The following is an 18,309-nucleotide window of genomic DNA, read 5'->3' as shown; positions in this document are numbered from 1 at the left end:
TTTCCATCAATGCTTTGTCCCTAAAGTCAGGAAGTACCTTGCTAGTAAGGGACTGCCTTTTAAGGTTCTTTTGAAATTGAACAATAATAACCCTGGCCACCCAGAACCCCATGAGTTCAACACCGGAGGCATTGAAGTATTCCACTTGCCCCTAAACACAACATCTCTAATTCAGCCTCCAGATCAGGGAGTCGTAAGGACTTTTAAGGCTCATTACACACAATACTCTATGGAAAGGCTGTCAACACTATGAAAGAGAAGAGAACATCATGAAAGTCTGGAAGAATTATACCATTGAAGATGCTATTGTTGTTACAGAAAAAGCCACGAAAGTCATTAAGGCCCCAGACAATGAATTCCTGCTGGAGAAAACTGTGTCCAGATGTTGTGCATGACTTGACAGGATTTAGGACAGAGCCAATCAAGGAAATCATGAAAGAGGTCGTGGATACGGCCAAAAAAAAAAAAAAGAAGATGGAGGGTGAAGGGTTTCAAGAAATGAATCTGGGAGAAATTCAAGAGCTAATAGACACCATCCCAGAGGAATTAACAGAAGACAACTTGATGGAGACGAGTACTTCTGTACCAGTACGAGACAATGAGGAAGAAGACGTAGAAGAAGCAGTGCCGAAAACCAAATTGACATTAGACAATATGGCAGAAGAGTTCTACTTATTCATGACAGCTTTTAACTTCTTTTATGATAGACCTTTCTACAATAGGTCACTGAAACTAAAGCAAACAGTAAAAGAAGAATTGGTACCATATAGAAACATTTTTTAGAGATATGAAAAAGCAAAAACATCAAACAGAAATTATGATGTATTTCTGTAAAGTTACACCAAGTGTGGCTGCCTCTCCTGCCACCCCTTCCATCTCCTCCACCACTTCCACCTCTGCCACCCCTGACACAGCAAGACCAATTCCTCCTTGTCCTCCTCCTCCTCAGCCTATTCAACATAAAGACAATGGGGCTGAAGACCTTTATGATGATCCACTTCCACTTAATAAACAGTAAATAATCATCATGCTGTACAGTTAATAAAGTTATCTGGTACGTATGTATGTATCTTTGTGTGCACATATAATAACTGTAGGTCAGAACTGTAGGAGATGTTTTTGTGTCACCATCATTATTGCATAACTACTCATCGTGTAGGTCATCACGCGCAAGATTTGTATGGAAGTGGATAGCCTATCCTTACCTAGGCATGAAGTAAGTGATATTTAATATAAAATTAATAATGTGTTTGTGTTCTTACTGTATTATAACTTTGCTTTCAAAAAATTATATTACCGAACAGTATATGCTTCTCTTGCTCATAATTGTGTGTCAGCCTACCATCACAGGTAAGTTTTTTTTTAGTGTAACAATGTTTCTAATACCTTATTATGAATATGACTATAATTCTGAATGCCATACAAAAATTTATAACCATTTATGGGGCGCCTACTTGGCTCAGTAGATTAAGCATCCAACCCTGGTCATGATAGGTCATGAATGATCTCAGGGTCATGAGACTGAGCCCCGCCTCAGTTCTGCATTGGGCCTGGAGCCTGCTTAAGATTCTCTCTCCCTCTCCCCCTTTTCCTCTCCCATCCATGCCCATGTGCATGTGTGTGCTGTCTCTAAAAAAAAGAAAAATTTTATAACAATTTATTCGTTAGAGTATAGGCTAGGTTGCCATGAAGCAATCATACTGCTGCTTCTTCATTATCAATGCATGAATTGTTATACCTGTAAATAAATATGAATTTCTTTTTCACATTACCTTTTCTTTTTGATGTCGAGTGTTATTTTTTTAAATATTTTATTTATTTATTTATTTGACAGAGAGAGACACAGCGAGAGAGGGAACACAAGCAGGGGGAGTGGGAGAGGGAGAAGCAGGCTTCCCGCTGAGCAGGAAGCCGGATGTGGGGCTCGATCCCAGGACCCCGGGATCACGACCCGAGCCAAAGGCAGATGCTCAACGACTGAGTCACCCAGGCACCCTGATGTCTAGTGTTATTAATATGCATAACATCTACAGTGTTTTATATCATATAAGACAATATTGATGTAGGTACTCACAGATGACTCGTCTTGTAAACAGACAACATAAACTACAGTATCAAAAAATACAGTATAGGGGTGCCTGGGTGGCTCAGTTTGTTAAACGTCTGACTCTTGATTTTGGCTCAGGTCATGATCTCAGGGTTGTGAGATCGAGTCCTGCATTGGGCTCCATGCTGGGCTTAGAGTCTGCTTAAGGTTCTCTCTCTTCCTCTGCCCCATCCCTCTCTCTCCCTCTTTAAAAAAAAAAAAAATACAGTATAGTACTATAAATGTATTTTTTCTTCCTTATGATTTTCTTAGTAACATTTTCTTTTCTCTGCTTACTTTATTGTAAGACTACAGTATGTAACACATATAACATACAAAATATGTGTTAATCAACTGTTTATATTATTGTTAAGGCTTCCATCAACAATAGGCTATTAGTAGTTAAGCTTTTGGGGAGTCAAAAGTTATATACACATTTCTGACTGCATAGGGAGTCAGCACCCTTAACCCCCTGCGTTGTTAAAGGGTCAACTGTGGTGGTACTTTTGAAGTTCTTAGAGTTTAATAGAAGAGAATGAATAATCCCTAATCAGTACACTAGAGCATGTTTAGTATTAGAGGAAATGAGCACGAAGCAGTTCTTTTTGAACATCATTCATTGCAGTTTAGCTTCCAGAGTAAGGAGAAGAAACGGGGGCAGAAACAATAATATAGCCAATAAGTCATAAAAAGGGGACTTGAACATAGATCTCCTAATTCTATATATAACGCAGTATCATGATATTAATCTTGAAGATAACATCGTTTTGAGATTCCAGAAGATCTATGATATTCATTGAATTCATAATTTTAAAAAATCAGCCAGTAATGCTGATAAGAACTCAGAAGATAGCAATGCTTTAGCATTCCACTTTATTTCTCTCATTTTGGGGGAGGGTAGCATCTGTGACACCCCAAATTAAATGCAATACCTCAAAGAAAGTGGCCTAAGTGGTTAGGGTTTTATTCTTCTCAAATATCAGGGGTTGTTATTTTCTAGTATTCCTCCAGGACTTCTCTATAAAGAAAATTCATAATGTCATTTTATATAACAGGTCTGGATAGACACTAAAGCTTTTCTTCTTTTCTTTCTTTCTTCCCTCCTTTCTCTTTCTCTCTTTTTGATATTTTAAATGTTTATCAAGGTAATACATGTAAATACTTTAAAAGTTATGTGGTTTAAAAAAAATCATGTGCAACTACAAGACTCATAACAAAACAAAGCAGGAGTGTATTTTAACGCACACACACGTCTTGGAGAAAAAAAAAAAAAAGCAGTAGCTTCCTCAAAGCCTGAGATGCCCTACCAGACTCTTTTACTTGCTTCTTTTCATATTTACCAACATTTTCCTAAATAAAATATTTATACTGCTGTTTCTTGATTTGTAAATTTTAAAAAGTACCTATTATAAAAAATAAAGATCCAACACCTTCCTTCCCTCCAGCCTCCCAGTAGTGTTATATCTCAATATATTTTTTTAAGATTTTATTTATTTATTTGAGAGAGAGCACATGAGAGGGGGGAGGGTCAGAGGGAGAAGCAGACTCCCTGCCGAGCAGGGAGCCCGAAGAGGGACTCGATCCGGGGACTCCAGGATCATGACCTGAGCCGAAGGCAGTCGCTTAACCAACTGAGCCACCCAGGCGCTCATATCTCAATATTTTAAATTAAATCAATGTTCCATGTTAAACTCATTATGATTCTATAAGTGTGTTTTACTTCTGGGTCAGTTAGTTCTATTATGATTACATTTACTTTCTTATACAACTTTTTTTTAAAGATTTATTTATTTATTTGAGCGGGGAAGAGGCAGAGGGAGAGGGAGAGAATCTCCAACAGATTCCCCGCTGAGCATGGAGCCTGCTGCAGGCACGCAAGCTTGATCCCACGACCCTGAGATCATGACCTGAGCCGAAATCAAGAGTCGGACGCTCAACCACTCAACCGACTGAGCCACCCAGGTGCCTCTCTTACACGACTTTTTGTTTTTATCGGAATTAATAATTGTCTCAGTTTTTTGTTTGCCAAATTTTCTGTATTATTATCACTAATTCTTTCAGGAATGTAAAAATGCTGAAACTATTTTCAACACAGTCAAACGTGTCAGATAACTCTATCAGTTTCGCTGGAAACACTCCACTGCAGCACTCCTTCCTTCAGTCCAGGCTGTATCTCCCTCCCTCTGCTGTATAGCTGTCATCTTGGGATTTCCTTTTGCCTCTTGCCTAGGTTAATCCCATTTCTTAAAACTTCTAGCTTTGTCTTTCTTATTTCAGTAGAGTATATCCTCCAGTAGTGTCCCAGGAAAGGCTGGGAGGGGATGGGTAGTAAATTTTTGATCCTCGCATGCCTGAAAATATCTTTAATAGTCTCTCACACTTGATCACAAGATTTAGCATAGAATTCTAGATTGAAAGTAATTTTCTCTCAGAATTTTGGGAAAGCACCGTTTCACTGTCTTCTAGCAACCAGTGTTAATGTTGAAATATATGAGACTCTTATTACCTATTGTAAGTAATCCATTCCCCTTTCCCTGCTCCCTCCTCACCTATCACCAAGATTTGATCTTTTTATCTCTTGTGTTTAGAAATTTCATGATGATGTGCCATAGTAGCTTTGGTTTTGGTTTTTTCCCTACATTATGTTGGGCACTCAGCAGGTTCTGTCAGTCTGGAAACTCATGTCCTGAAGTTATTAGAGATTTTCTTGTAATTTCTTTGATAATTTCCTTCCCTCCATTTCTTCTCTGTTTCTAGAACTCCTTTTAGCCTCATGTTGGACTTTATGAATTCATCTTTTAATAATCTTTTCTCTCTCATTTTCCATTCCTTTTTGTTCTCTTTTCCAGGAGATTCCTCAATTTTACATATTAATACTACTTTGAATTATTTATTTTTGCTATTATATTTTTAATTTCCCAGAGCTATTATCCTCTGATTGTTCCTTTTTTGGAGCCTCTTGTCTTTGCTTTATGGATACACAATTATCTCTCAGGATTCTTATTGTTTTTTTTAAAACATATTCTTCTGCTCTCTCTATTGTCTCTGCTATCCTCTGAGTTTCTCCTTTTCTCTTCCATTTCTATTTGGTGCTGTCTTTCTTGGTGAAGGTTTATCTCAACTATCTGGTGATCCTTTGCTGTCCCTTCATATCTAAGAGTGAGTTACTACAAAGGTATTTGGAAGCTCTGTGTTAACAGGAAGAGTTTTTCCGTTGGTGGGCTTTATTGTAGGATGATAAGGTGGGGACCTATTTGTTTTGTTGGCGGACACTCAAGTATCAGTATCTATAGATCTTCCTTCTGGGATTATTCAATTTTAAGTTTCTCCCAAAATTAAATCTCTGTTCTCCTGCCTAGAGAATATAAACCTTGCTGTCAGCATTCCCAGAGTGAAATCAATAGAGAGGGCTTGGCAAGTTTCATCATTCAGCAGGTAGACATTCATCTGATCTATTTTCAGTGTGGTATCCTCTTATTCCAGCCTCCCCAGGTATAATCTTTAGCTGTGTCTGGTATCTCAGTCTGGAGCTTTTCTAGTTCAATTTTTTCCCCCCGACAGAATAAACCCCAGGGCTCTGCCAAAGAAATGGAAGGATGGTTGCTTAACTGAGCAGGAGGAGGAAAGGACCTGGTAATTTAACTTCCTATATAAACCTTCGACCAATCCCCCGCTTTTCAGCCCCTCAGATATGTCTGCTGCTGTTGTATTTGCTCCTTCCAATTCTAGTGTTCTGCAATATGAGACTGCTTGCCTTTCATTAGTATATGCCTCTCAAGCATTTGAAATCCAGTTTTCTTAGCTCAGCTTTCCATCTTCCAAAGATTTGTTAATATACCTCATCTGCTATTGTCTTTCTTATTCTCTTTGTCCTTGTGGGCAGATAACTTAAAATATTAACTCACAGGGCGCCTGGGTGGCTCAGTCATTAAGCATCTGCCTTCAGCTCAGGTCGTGATCCCAGGGTCCTGGGATCGAGCCCCACATAGGGCTCCCTGCTCGGCAGGAGGCCTGCTTCTCCCTCTCCCACTCCCCCTGCCTGTGTTCCGTCTCTCTCTGTCAAATAAATAAAATCTTTAAAAAAAACGATTAAAAAAATATTAACTCACTGTCATTTTAGTGATTTTGGGAAGAGAAGAGGGATGAACACATGTGTTTAATCTGTCCATGTATAACAAGATATTGCCAGGATGTCAAGATGCTCACTCTTGGGCGCCTGGGTGGCTCAGTCGGTTAAGCGACTGCCTTCGGCTCAGGTCGTGATCCTGGAGTCCTGGGATCGAGTCCCGCATCGGGCTCCCTGCTCGGCAGGGAGTCTGCTTCTCCCTCTGACCCTCCTCCCTCTCATGCTCTCTGTCTCTCATTCTCTCTTGCAAATAAATAAAATCTTAAAAAAAAAAAAGATGCTCACTCTTTTGCTTCTATAAAAAATGTCAGAACCAGAAAAATCAGAGATAAAATCTGTGCTCATGAGGCTGATGTGCAAAAGCAGGCATCTGAGAATTGTAGTACCTATTTTAAAGTGCTGTTATAGTCATTTATTGGTTGGTTTATGTTAGGTAAGTTAAATTTTCTGACTGCTTCATCATCTGTAAAGTGGTGACAATTATCCCTACACAACCTATCTTATAATGACTTAGTAAGAAAATTGACATAAATTTACAAATACAGAACATATATCATTTATTATTAACTATATCACTAATAGGCATAATCAAATATATTTTGAGAGGCAGTGTAACAGAGTAGAAAGAGTATGGTCTTCAGTCATACAGATCTGGAATTGAATTCCATCTTTGTCATTCATTGTGTGATTTGGGGTAAATGACTTAACCTCTTTGAGATTCATTTTCCGTGTTTATAAAAGGAGTATAATATTATTAACCTAATAAGGCTTTTGTGAAGATTAAATGAGATCTTGCATGTAACACAACTACTATAGAGCCTGACGCTTCATAGGTACTCAGCAGATTTACCCTCATACCTTCCTAATTTGGGACCAGCTTTCATATGCTAACATGAAAATCCTGAGCTTCTATTTCCACAATTAATGCTAAACCACATTAGTAACTAGCATCTTAGGTCTTCAATAGTCCTCATAAAGGATGTTTATTTGCTGTGTTCCTGGAACTAAATTATAAGGTGAGCAGCCCAAATTGTAAGAGTTCAGCATACATATCCTTTTAAGTGGTAAGAGGTTATTGCTGAGGCATCTTTAGGAATATTTTATTATGAAATAGGACGTGAAACTTGTGATGAATATTAAAAGAGATCAGGGACACTGGAATACTGGAAAAACTACTACTGAAAAAATCATCTTAAGAATTGTTGGTTTTGTTTTGTTTTTGGTTTTGTTTCTATTGGGTCCTCACACAAACCCAGAAGCCAAGCAGACTTTATTATACTGTTTAAAGATGAAGAAATCAAGGCACAAGTAAAAAAATGACTTGCACGTGATTCACTGGTCATTGGGGAACAACCAAGATTAATCTTGGTCTCTTGACTCCCTGATCAGTGCTTGTATTTTTTTTAATAACATAAAATTCACAGTGTTAACCATTTTTAAGTGTACAGTTCAGTTAAGTACATTCACGTTGTTGTGCAACCAGTCTCCAGAACTCTATCTTGCAAAACTGAAACTCTGCCCCCATTAAACAACAACTCCCCATTCTTCTTCCCCCAGCCCCAGGCAACCACCATTCTACTTTCTGTTTCTATGAGAGTGACTACTCTAGGTACCTCATATAAATGGAAGCATGTAGTACTTGTCTTTTTGTGACTGGTTTATTTCATTTAGCATAATGCCCTCAAAGTTCATCCATGTTGCAGTATGTGTCAGAATTGCCTTCCTTTTTAAGACTGAATAATATTCCATTGGATGTATATACCACATTTTGTTTTTCCTTCCATCTACCAACAGACACTTGGGTTGCTTCCACTCTTGGCTATTGTGAATAATGCTGCTGTAAACATGGGTGTTTAAAATCTCTTTGAAACTTCCCTTTCAACTCTTTTGGGTACATACACAGAAGCGGAATTGTTAGATCATATGGTAATTCTAATTTTTTGAGGAACCACCATACTGTTTTGAGGAACAGCTATATATAGCAGCTATACCATTTTACATTCCCACCAATAGTGCACAGAGGTTCTAATTTCTCCACATCCTTGCTAATACTTGTTCTTTTCTGTTTTTCATTTTGCTTTGTTTTTATAATAGCTATTCTAATAGCTAGCTAACAGGTGTGAGGTGGTCTCATTCTATGGTTATCTTCAGGGTTTTGCAGTCTTCTTAGAGGACAAGACACTATGTGACCCTGGGGAACATCACCAACAATTTACACAATAAAATCCTGCTAGATTTAAGGACACTACTATAGGATGCAATAGTACACATAGTCCCTGCTCTCAAGGATTCTATAATCTAGCTGGAAAGAAAGGATATATGCACTTAAAAATAAATAAAAATGCAAGATAGAATAGTCTAAATGATATGTGCTACTGGGGCACGCGGCTGGCTCAGTCAGTGGAGCATGCAACTCTTGATCTCAGGGTTGTGAGTTTGAGCCCCACAGTGGGTGTAGAGATTGCTTAAAAAATAAAAGTAAAATCTTTAAATAATATGTGCTACATGAAGACAGAGAAGGATAAAATTATAGCAGTGGATGATTAGAAAAGGCATTAAAGACAAGTGGCACCTCAAACATTTTTTTTTTAAGTGGGCATTTTATTTATTTGTACTTAAACCTATAAACCAATCAGCCAAACTGGTACTATTATCATGATACATTAAAATACAAAACATCTTTCTACAAATGCGAGAATAATGAACAAATTAACAGTTCTAGTAAAACATCACAAGGGACCGAGGAAATCAATGAAACACATTATAGCTTAACCCTTCATCGTTAATAATTGAAGTTATTAACAAGAAAAGCCTCACAATCTCAGAAAATACAAATTATCCTTCATCACATGTTTTTGTATCTTCACTTCCTATTCTTGAGGTTAGATTCTAGAGCCTAAAGATATCCACATTAGTATTGTATCTAGTTATCTATAGCGAGAAACACCTTTTATCATTTTGTCCATAGAGCCAACACTACTGAAACCTCTTTGACTCCAATTGTATCCCCTCAATGGACACAGTAAGAATAGTGGGAAACAGAATATTGAGGCAGAGATATATAGGACCTAAAAGACAAAGCCTAGGAGAATAACAGCCACCACCCAAATTGAGACCGAATAATATACTCATCGTCACACATCTTCAGGCTGTATGTTCACAGAGTAATTTGTGAACAAATCCATTATTTGCTGCATACTAAAATACTTAGCAGATTGTTGTACTACACTATGGCTTTCCCCAGAAGTTTCTAAGATGGACTCCAAATCACTGATGGAATTTTGCTGGAACTGGATCTGGGGCTGCAGAGATTCCTCTCCACAGTTCTGGAGCTGATTGTTCCAGGCTTGGGGGCACCAGGTCTGACTGGTCCAGGAGTGGTTGCTCCAAGACTGGCTGTTCCAGTTGCTCCAATTCGGGTTATTCCAGGTCTGGTTGCTCCATATTGGAAGGTTTCCAGAAGTGTTCCTCAGGTATCCCTGGTGGTAGGAATAGAAGCCTGGGTATTCTGCGGTTGCTGTGCTGTTCTGAGTCACACTCTTGCTCTCCTTTGGCCAGTGGTTTTTCTGCCACCTCTTACATTTCATTCTCTGGTTCTGGAACCAGGTCTTCACCTGCTTATAGCTAAGGTTCAGAATGTTGGAAAGTTCTTGCATCTGCTGGAGACTGAGGTATTTCTGTCTCTGAAATCGATCACTGAGGACATAGAGTTGGGTCTGAGAGAACACGGTCCGGATCTTCTGTTTCTTGCCCTGGGCCGTATCTTCCTTCCTCACTGTTCTCTCCTCTCCAGAAGTGGGTGGTGGTTTTACCCTGGGACTGGTGGGGGAGTCGGGGCTGTCCTGAACAAGCAGATCCATGGACGAAGGAAGAGGAGAGACGGTCTCTGCGTGGGGTGTCTCAGCAGATGACATTTGCAGGGATGCATAATTTTCTTTAGGCCCGTAAATCTCAGGCATTGGAGAAGAGTCCCTAGAACTGGGTGCTTCGGGGCCAGGCGGGCATAGGGGCAGAGCTGGATGTGCACTCATGTTGGTAAGTTGAGGGTAGACGGAAAAAAAGAAAGAGCGAGATTGTAAGAAAGGGCCAGGCTTATGGATCTAGGTGGAAGAGCTGAGAAGAGTAGAAAGATCTCCAGATGTTAAGAGTCTGAGAAAGACAGGATGAAGTGCGTCACCACTGCAACAGTAAGAGCTAACCAGCCCAATGGAGCCGAACGCACCTCAAACATTTTTAAAGGGAGGGTTTAAATTATCCAAGAGAGGAGGAAATTAATTTATAAATTTCATTTAATTCATATATTCTTTCAATAAACATTTATTGTGCTCCCAATAAGTGCTAGAAACTGACCCAGGTGTTGGGCTTACAAAGTCTCCCAAGAGCAAAGGAGTAAGATATGCAATGAGTAGTGACAATCCAAGGAGCTGAGTGTATACATGGTGCACTGAATCACTTTTCTAAGAGACTACTGATATGTCAAGAAGACTGATAATCTCTTTTTATGGTGACTCATAGAGAGAGGATGTAAAGCACATTTCTTTCCAGATTATGCCCATATCCAATTGTTTCAAATGGGATACAGTTGAGAAGTTTCCCATTTTCCCTTGGGAAAGAGACTATGTTTAAGAAGCTAAGGCTGTTGCAAGTTAGTTATCAGCACTCATACTTACGGGTCCTTTCTCCACACTCCATACGGGTCCTTTCATTCACAAACATGTGCTAGGCATTGGGGAAGCAAGGAAAGATGACTAAGACATAGATCCTGCCTTCCAGGATCTCAAAGACAGCTATAATATGAAAGGGCTGTAGTAGAGTAATGAGAGAAAACAAACATGAAAAAAAGAAATCGCTTTCACCCTCCAGAGAAGTCATAAGCTTCTTTTAAAAAGTAACTTATAAGCTGGATCTTAAAGGATGGCAGGAGCTCACCTGGGAAGAGAAGGAATGGATATTCTCGCCAGAGGAATGGCATGTTCAGGAAATATTAAGTGATTTAGTGTGGCTGGGAACTTACAATAGGGAGTAGTAAGAAGGGTAGTAGTAAGGGAGTAGTAAGAAGGGTAGAGAAATAAGAAGGGTAGATAGGGAGTAGTAAGGGAGTAGGGAGTAGTAAGAAGGGTAGAGATAGAGAGTAGAGTGGTAGGAGAGCTGGAGAGGTAGACTGCAGATAGCTACTAATCTTTTTTTTTTTTTTTTGAAGATTTTATTTATTTATTTGACAGAGAGAGACACAGCGAGAGAGGGAACAGAAGCAGGGTGGGCGCCTGGGTGGCTCAGTTGGTTAAGCGACTGCCTTCGGCTCAGGTCATGATCCTGGAATCCCTGGATCGAGTCCCGCATCGGGCTCCCTGCTCGGCAGGGAGTCTGCTTCTCCCTCTGACCCTCCCCCCTCTCATGTGCTCTCTCTCATTCTCTCTCTCAAATAAATAAATAAAATATTAAAAAAAAAAAAAAGAAGCAGGGGGAGTGGGAGAGGAAGAGGGAGAGGGAGAAGCAGGCTCCCCGCCGAGCAGGGAGCCCGATGCGGGGCTTGATCCCAGGACTCCGGGATCATGACCTGAGCCAAAGGCAGATGCTTAACGACTGAGCCACCCAGGCACCCCAGATAGCTATTAATCTTAAGGTAACAGAGAATTAACTGATTTTTAGGCAGGGGAGCAATATGATTGGTATTTTAAATTTTTATTTTATTTAAATTCAATTAATTAGCATACAATGTATTATTAGTTTCAGAGGTAGAGTTCAGTGATTCATTGGTTGTATATAACACCCAGTGCTCATTACATCACATGCCCTCCTTATGGTCCATCATCCAGTTACCCCAACCCCCTCCCCTCCAGCTACCCTGTTTGTTTCCTATGATTAAGAGTCTCTTATGGTTTCTCTCCCTCTCTGATTTCCTCGTTTTATTTTTCCCTCCCTTCCCCTATGATCCTGTTTTGTTTCTCAAATTCCATATATCAGTGAGATCATTCGATAATTGTCTCTCTGACTGACTTATTTTGCTTAGCATAATACCCTCTCATTTCATCCACGTCATTGCAAATGGCAAGATTGTTTTTGATGACTGAGTAATATTCCACTGTAGGTGTGTGTGTGTGTGTGTGTGTATACACACCCCCCATATCTTCTTTATCCATTCATCTGGGCTCTTTCCATAGTTCAGCTATTGTGGACATTGCTGCTATAAACACTGGGGTACAGGTGCCCTTTGGATCACCACATTTGTATCTTTGGGGTACATACCCAGTAATGCAATTGCTGGATCGTAGGGTAGCTCTATTTTTTTTAAAGAGATATATTATATATATATATATTTTTTTTTTTTTTTTTTTAAGATTTTATTTATTTGACAGAGAGAGAGACAGCGAGAGAAGGAACACAAGCAGGGGGAGTGGGAGAGGGACAAGCAGGCTTCCCGCCAAGCAGGGAGCCCAATGCAGGGCTCGATCCCAGGACCCTGAGATCATGCATGACCTGAGCTGAAGGCAGTCGCTTAACCAACTGAGCCACCCAGGCGCCCCTAAAGATATTTATTTGACAGAGAGACACAGTGAGAGAGGGAACACAAGCAGGAGGAGTGGGAAAGGGAGAAGCAGGCTTCCTGCGGAGCAGGGAGCCCAATGTGGGGCTCAATCCCAGGACCCTGGGATCATGACCTGAGCCAAAGGCAGACGTTTAATGGCTGAGCCACCCAGGTGCCCAGGGTAGCTCTATTTTCAACTTTTTGAAGAACCTCCATACAGTTTTCCAGAGTGGCTGCACCAGCTTGCATTCCCACCAACAGTGTAGGAGGGCTCCTCTTTCTCCACATCTTCGCCAACATCTGTTATTTCCTGACTTGTTGATTGTAGCCATTCTGACTGGTATGAGGTGGTATCTCACTGTGGTTTTGATTTGTATTTCCCTGATGCCAAGTTATGTTGAGCATTTTTTCATGGTCTACTGGCCATTTAGATGTCTTCTTTGGAGAAATGTCTGTTCATGTCTTCTGCCCATTTCTTGACTGGATTATTTGTTCTTTGGGTGTTGAGTTTCATAAGTTTGTTTGTTTTTTTTAAGATTTTATTTATTTATTTGTCAGAGAGAGAGATAGAGAGAGGACAAGCAGGGCAGTGGCAGGCAGAAGGAGAAGCAGGAATCACAATCTGAGCCGAAGGCAGCCGCTTAACCAACTGAGCCACCCAGGCATCCCAAGTTTGATAAGTTCTTTATAGATTTTGGATACTAGCCCTTTATCTGATAAGACATTTGCAAATATCTTCTCCCATTCCGTAGGCTGTCCTTTGGTTTTGCCAACTGTTTCCTTTGCTTGTGCAAAAGCTTTTTATCTTGATGATGTTCCAATAGTTCATTTTTGCCTTTGTTTCCCTGGCCTTTGGAGATGTGTCTAGCCAGAAGTTGCTGTGGCTGAGGTCAAAGAAGTTGCTGCCTGTGTTATCCTCTAGGATTTTGATGGATTCCTGTCTCACATTTAGGTCTTTCATCCATTTTGAGTTGTAATATAGTTGATTTTCATTATGTTAGCTCCAGTAATTTTTTTTTACCATATATGATTAAATAAAGGCTCCAACTTCAACTATGTCACTATAAGCAATCATGTTAAAATTTTAACACTATTAGATTTTTATCCATTAATTCAATAAATTATCCTCAAGGAATTTATATACATTCTAGAAGTGAAGTGAGACTATGAAAATCACAAGTAAACAACTGACCAATAAATAAAACAAATTGTGTTAAGTGTTATGAAGGAAAAGGTCAAGTGGAAAATGTAGCATCCAAGAAAGACATGAGAGTCATCTGGACCAAACTAGTGTGGCAGTGGAGATAGAGAGAAGTGGTTGGATTTGAAATTTATTTTGGACATAGAATCAACAAGATTTGATAATGAATTTGATGAAGAAGGTGAGAAAAAGGGAGGAATTGAGTTGAATCCTAGGTTTCTGACTTAAGCAACTGGGTAGATAGCAGTACCCTTAATTTATGAGATGAGGAAGACATGCAGTAGGAAATACCCAGAATTCTGTTTTAAATACAGTAACTTTGAGATCTCTATGAGACAAGGAAATGTAGAGAAGTAGGTACTTGGATATGTGAGGCTGGAACCCAGTAGAGAGGTTGGGGTTGTAAATATGAATTTGGGAATCATTAATATAATGACAGTATGTAGAGATAGTATTTTCATTAGACTATAGCCTGGTCAAATTGCTTAGAATTGGTGATTCCTAGATCTCTTCAGTGACACATTATCTCATAAGTCATTTTTACATATGGCTAAATAATTAAGAATTCATTCCTACTAATTTAGTTCCTAAAGGCTAGCTCTATTCAAACCTTCTTTGGGGGGAGCCTCACTATGCCTTCTGCCTATTATGTCAATCCAAAGATTAATTTGAGAGTTACCAGATGCTTCATTAATATCTCAGTGACTTTTCTCTTTCTTCAAAGCTAACTCTTAAAAGATCCTACATAATGAGGTACAAATAGATGAAAGGGTTGCATAGGTTTGGATTTCTATGTGGATTAGAGTATCTTCTGTTCTTCATAAATTAAGTATCACTACATATATGTATGGGCTTGCTTACCAAGCAGAAAGAGTACTGGACTAAGAATCATGAGATCTGGGTTCCAGTTCAAATACTATCACTATTTAATTTTATTTAATTCATGGCCTCTATTTTAATTATTTTATTTAATTCATAGCCTCTATTAAAATAGGCCTGCTATTTTATGGGTCAAGTTAAGAGGCTATGGGTTATTTTAAAGCCTATGAAAACATAAAATTTAGTATACACTTGAAGGATTATCATTACCTTACTATTGAGTAGTGGGAGACCTGGAGTGGTGCTGAGCATCAAGAATGGCCCAGGGACGCCTGGGTGGCTCAGTTAGTTGAGCGGCTGCCTTCGGTTCAGGTCGTGATCTCAGGGTCCTGGGATCGAGTCCCACATCGGGCTCCCTGCTCAGTGGGGAGCCTGCTTCTCCCTCTCCCTCTGCTTGTGCTCTGTCAAATAAATAAAATTTTCAAAAAAAAGAATGGCCCAAAGTGAAGATTCCAATTCTATTTCTGGATTTCTTACTATTTTTTGTGGACTCCATGACTTGGCTTTTGTATCTATAAAAACAGAAAAATCACATTGATTTCTCTCACTGTTATGAGAAGTAAATTAATAGATGACTATGTATTTTGCAGAGATTCCTAGATGAAAGAGGTTAGGAAGATACAAGTGATTGTGTTGATGCTCTTATTAGCTTAGTCTAAGTAGGATCGTCTCTTGGAAAACCTGGAAAAGCTTAGCTATCATTGCTTTGTGACTTTTGCCAGCTCCCCAAGGAATCTTGGCTTTCCTGGAAAACAAACTACTACCTTGGGGGATGCTTGAAATCTCTGAAGAGTCTCTTGCAAGTAGCCAGTTCAGGGAGGTCAGACCTGGGACCATGCTGTAAAGGAAAAGAAGTCTTTTCAGAAAAGTGGCTAAGACTATTTGCTAAGCATAATACCATCTCCCAAACAGGGAGCAGAGGTACTATGTGGCCTCATTAAGACTTTTTGTGTCTTTGTTAGTATAAACTGAATAACTTAAGGGTGATTTCCTAAGAGCTCCTCTCCACTTTGATCACTGCTCTTCTCCCTTTGTTTCTTCCCATTTCATTTGTCTATGCTTTGTCTCAGTCTTCATTTTTCTTTTTTAAGATTTTATTTATTTATTTGACAGAGAGAGAGACAGTGAGAGAGGGAACACAAGCAGGAGAAAGGGAGAAGCAGGCTTCCCGTGGAGCAGGGAGCCCGATGCGGGGCTTGATCCCAGGACCCTGGGATCATGACCTGAGCCGAAGGCAGACGCTTAACGACTGAGCCACCCAGGCGCCCCTCAGTCTTCTTTTCTGTTTTAACAGGTTTTTCAGAACTTTAGGCCACACAGTCTCTCTCTCTCTTCAAGATCTCCCCATTCAATGTGGTTTGGGGATTCTCATGCTGCAAATGTTTGTTATCTCTCAAACACCCAGGAGGAGATAAATGGTATACACCAGTGGCTCTCAACCATGGGTTATTTGGTAAGTCTGGAGACATTTTTGATTGTCACAACGAGGGGCAGGGTGCCACTGACATGATACAGGCCAGGGATGCTGCTAAACATCCTAAAATGCACAGAACAGCTCCCAACAACAAAGAATTATCTGGCCCCAAAGGTCAATAATGCTGCTATTGAGAAACCCAGGTATGAAGAGGTATCAGTAGCTGAAGATTACTGAGGAGGTACTGCAGCCTCCTTAGGGCTTAAAACTCTCAAGGTGGTAAAGTGACAGCCACTGACATCAGATTGTTTGGACTCGGATCCCCAGGTTCCCTGTTTTGCTGGCTGTATGATTTTGGACTAATTACTCGATGCCATGAAAGCATAGTTTCCTCATTTGGAAAAAGGGGCTAATAAAGTATTCTCATAAACTGTAAGCTTCCTGGAGGCAGGCACGTAATTTTACCTGCCATGCTTAGATTAGGGACTAGTAGCCAATGGGGAGTACTAACTATCTGTGGATTGTCTCACATAGTTCTTTTGAGGCCTAAAGCATAGCACATTTTTAGGTGATATGAAACACAGTGAAAAGGAGAAAAGCAGCCCCTGATAGTGGGAATTAGGCTGGCACCATAAACTGGGATGTGCTGCCCTGTTGAATATAAACAATTTCATGGAACACCAATTATCAAAGCCACTCTGACCAGGATGGATGAAGACAAAACGAAAACCACTCCAAAACCATGTCTGAATACAAACAAACAAAAACATTGTCCCGATCACACACACACAAAACAAATATGCCCCTCTCCTGGCCAACATGAGGGACTGCTGCTTCATAATCAAGCATAGCTTCAGCTTCTCTTGGTTATTCTCCCTTTTTTAGATAAGAATTAAAGGGGCACCTGGATGGCTCAGTCGGTGAAGCCCCGACTCTTGATTTCAGCTCAGGTCATGATCTCAGAGTAGCGAGATGGAGCCGTGCATCAGGCTCTGCGCTCAGTGGGAGTCTGCTTCTCTCCCACATGCTCACCCTCTCACTTTCTCTCTAAAATAAGTAAATCTTTTGGTGGCGCCTGGGTGGCTCAGTCGTTAAGCGTTTGCCTTCAGCTCAGGTCATGATCCCAGAGTCCTGGGATCGAGCCCTGTGTCGGGCTCCCTGCTCCGTGGGAAGCCTGCTTCTCCCTCTGCTGCTCCCCCTGCTTGTGTTCTCTCTCTCCCTGCCTCTCTCTCTCTGTCAAATAAATAAATAAAATCTTAAAAAAAAATAAATCTTTTATAAGAATTATTAAAATATCCCGTCATAGAATTACCTCCATCTCCTAAAAGCATCCAGTCTAGACAGAAGGTCTGCTTCCTTGAACACACCTAGAGGTTACCTAACACAAGTCCAAATCCTGTAAATTCTTTCAGGCACCCTCTTCCTGAAATGCCGCCGTCCCTCATGATGTGTCTCCCTCCTTGCAAGGAGACAATAAGGCCAACTTCGTTCAACTTTACTGGTGTTGTCAGCGGTCTTCAGCTGGAGGCCATCCACAATCGTGAGAGCCCCTTCAAAGGTTAACTGCTGTTATTATGCCTCAAGGAGAATTGCATGAGGCACCCAGAGCGTTCAAGCAGAGATTTCATGAACAAGTATTTTCAGGCTTCCTGACAGACTACTGGCAGTCCATTTCTTCTCAGGGGACATCTCTCCTCAAAACTTTTGGCTTCCGACCTCCCAAGCTGGAATCGGGCATGTCAGATTAAATTTCTCATTAAGTAAAACCTCTTAGTGAGGTGCGCGCCCCTAGCTCCAACTTCTGAGTCCCTCAAACACTGGAACACCTCAAGGGCTCATAGTGTAGGTAGTAGCAAGGAACCTAAAGCCCTAACGGGTTCATATTACTGAGCCTCCCACCCACCACCTAACCCAGGAGAAATGGCCCCGAATTCGCTCCACAAGCCCTGCCCAACAGCGTGGAAACCTCCGCCCGGAAACAGACTGAGGTAACAGCCGCCAACTGCAAAAGCCAACCTCCCGTCCGGCTTCCTTAGATGTCGCACACGCGCACGGAACGCTGGGCGGCCGTCCTGTA

At 40.5% G+C, this 18,309-nt stretch overlaps 1 protein-coding gene and 1 long non-coding RNA gene across 3 annotated transcripts in view; both read right to left on the bottom strand.

Annotated features, from left to right (window-relative positions):
• LOC118011395 overlaps positions 1-18,188 on the bottom strand; it is a 28,879-nt gene extending 10,691 nt beyond the window's left edge. Inside the window, exons 1-3 of one of the 2 annotated variants that reach the window (XR_004679460.1) lie at positions 17,545-18,188; positions 15,583-15,656; positions 15,193-15,219 (exon numbers count right to left, since the gene is read on the bottom strand). This is a non-coding gene — a long non-coding RNA (uncharacterized LOC118011395). Of the gene's footprint in view, positions 1-15,028; positions 15,657-17,544 lie in introns of those variants that run through there. The other variant, XR_004679461.1, reaches the window with a different exon arrangement.
• LOC118011391 (homeobox protein NANOG-like) lies at positions 8,719-11,302 on the bottom strand. Its single transcript, XM_035006140.1, has one exon. The coding sequence runs from the start codon at positions 10,241-10,243 to the stop codon at positions 9,347-9,349; it is 897 nt and encodes a 298-aa protein (XP_034862031.1). The 5' UTR covers positions 10,244-11,302; the 3' UTR covers positions 8,719-9,346.
• Positions 18,189-18,309: the final 121 nt, after the last annotated feature.

This window comes from Mirounga leonina, unplaced genomic scaffold (assembly GCF_011800145.1).
Source record: "Mirounga leonina isolate KUSES-001 unplaced genomic scaffold, KU_Mleo_1.0 Mir_150, whole genome shotgun sequence".
NCBI lineage: Eukaryota > Metazoa > Chordata > Mammalia > Carnivora > Phocidae > Mirounga > Mirounga leonina.
This window is presented reverse-complemented; position numbering and strand designations above follow the sequence as displayed.

Excerpts from the sequence above, each read along its gene's own strand:
- LOC118011391 (XM_035006140.1), bottom strand. The coding sequence starts at position 10,243 with ATGAGTGCACATCCAGCTCTGCCCCTATGCCCGCCTGGCCCCGAAGCA.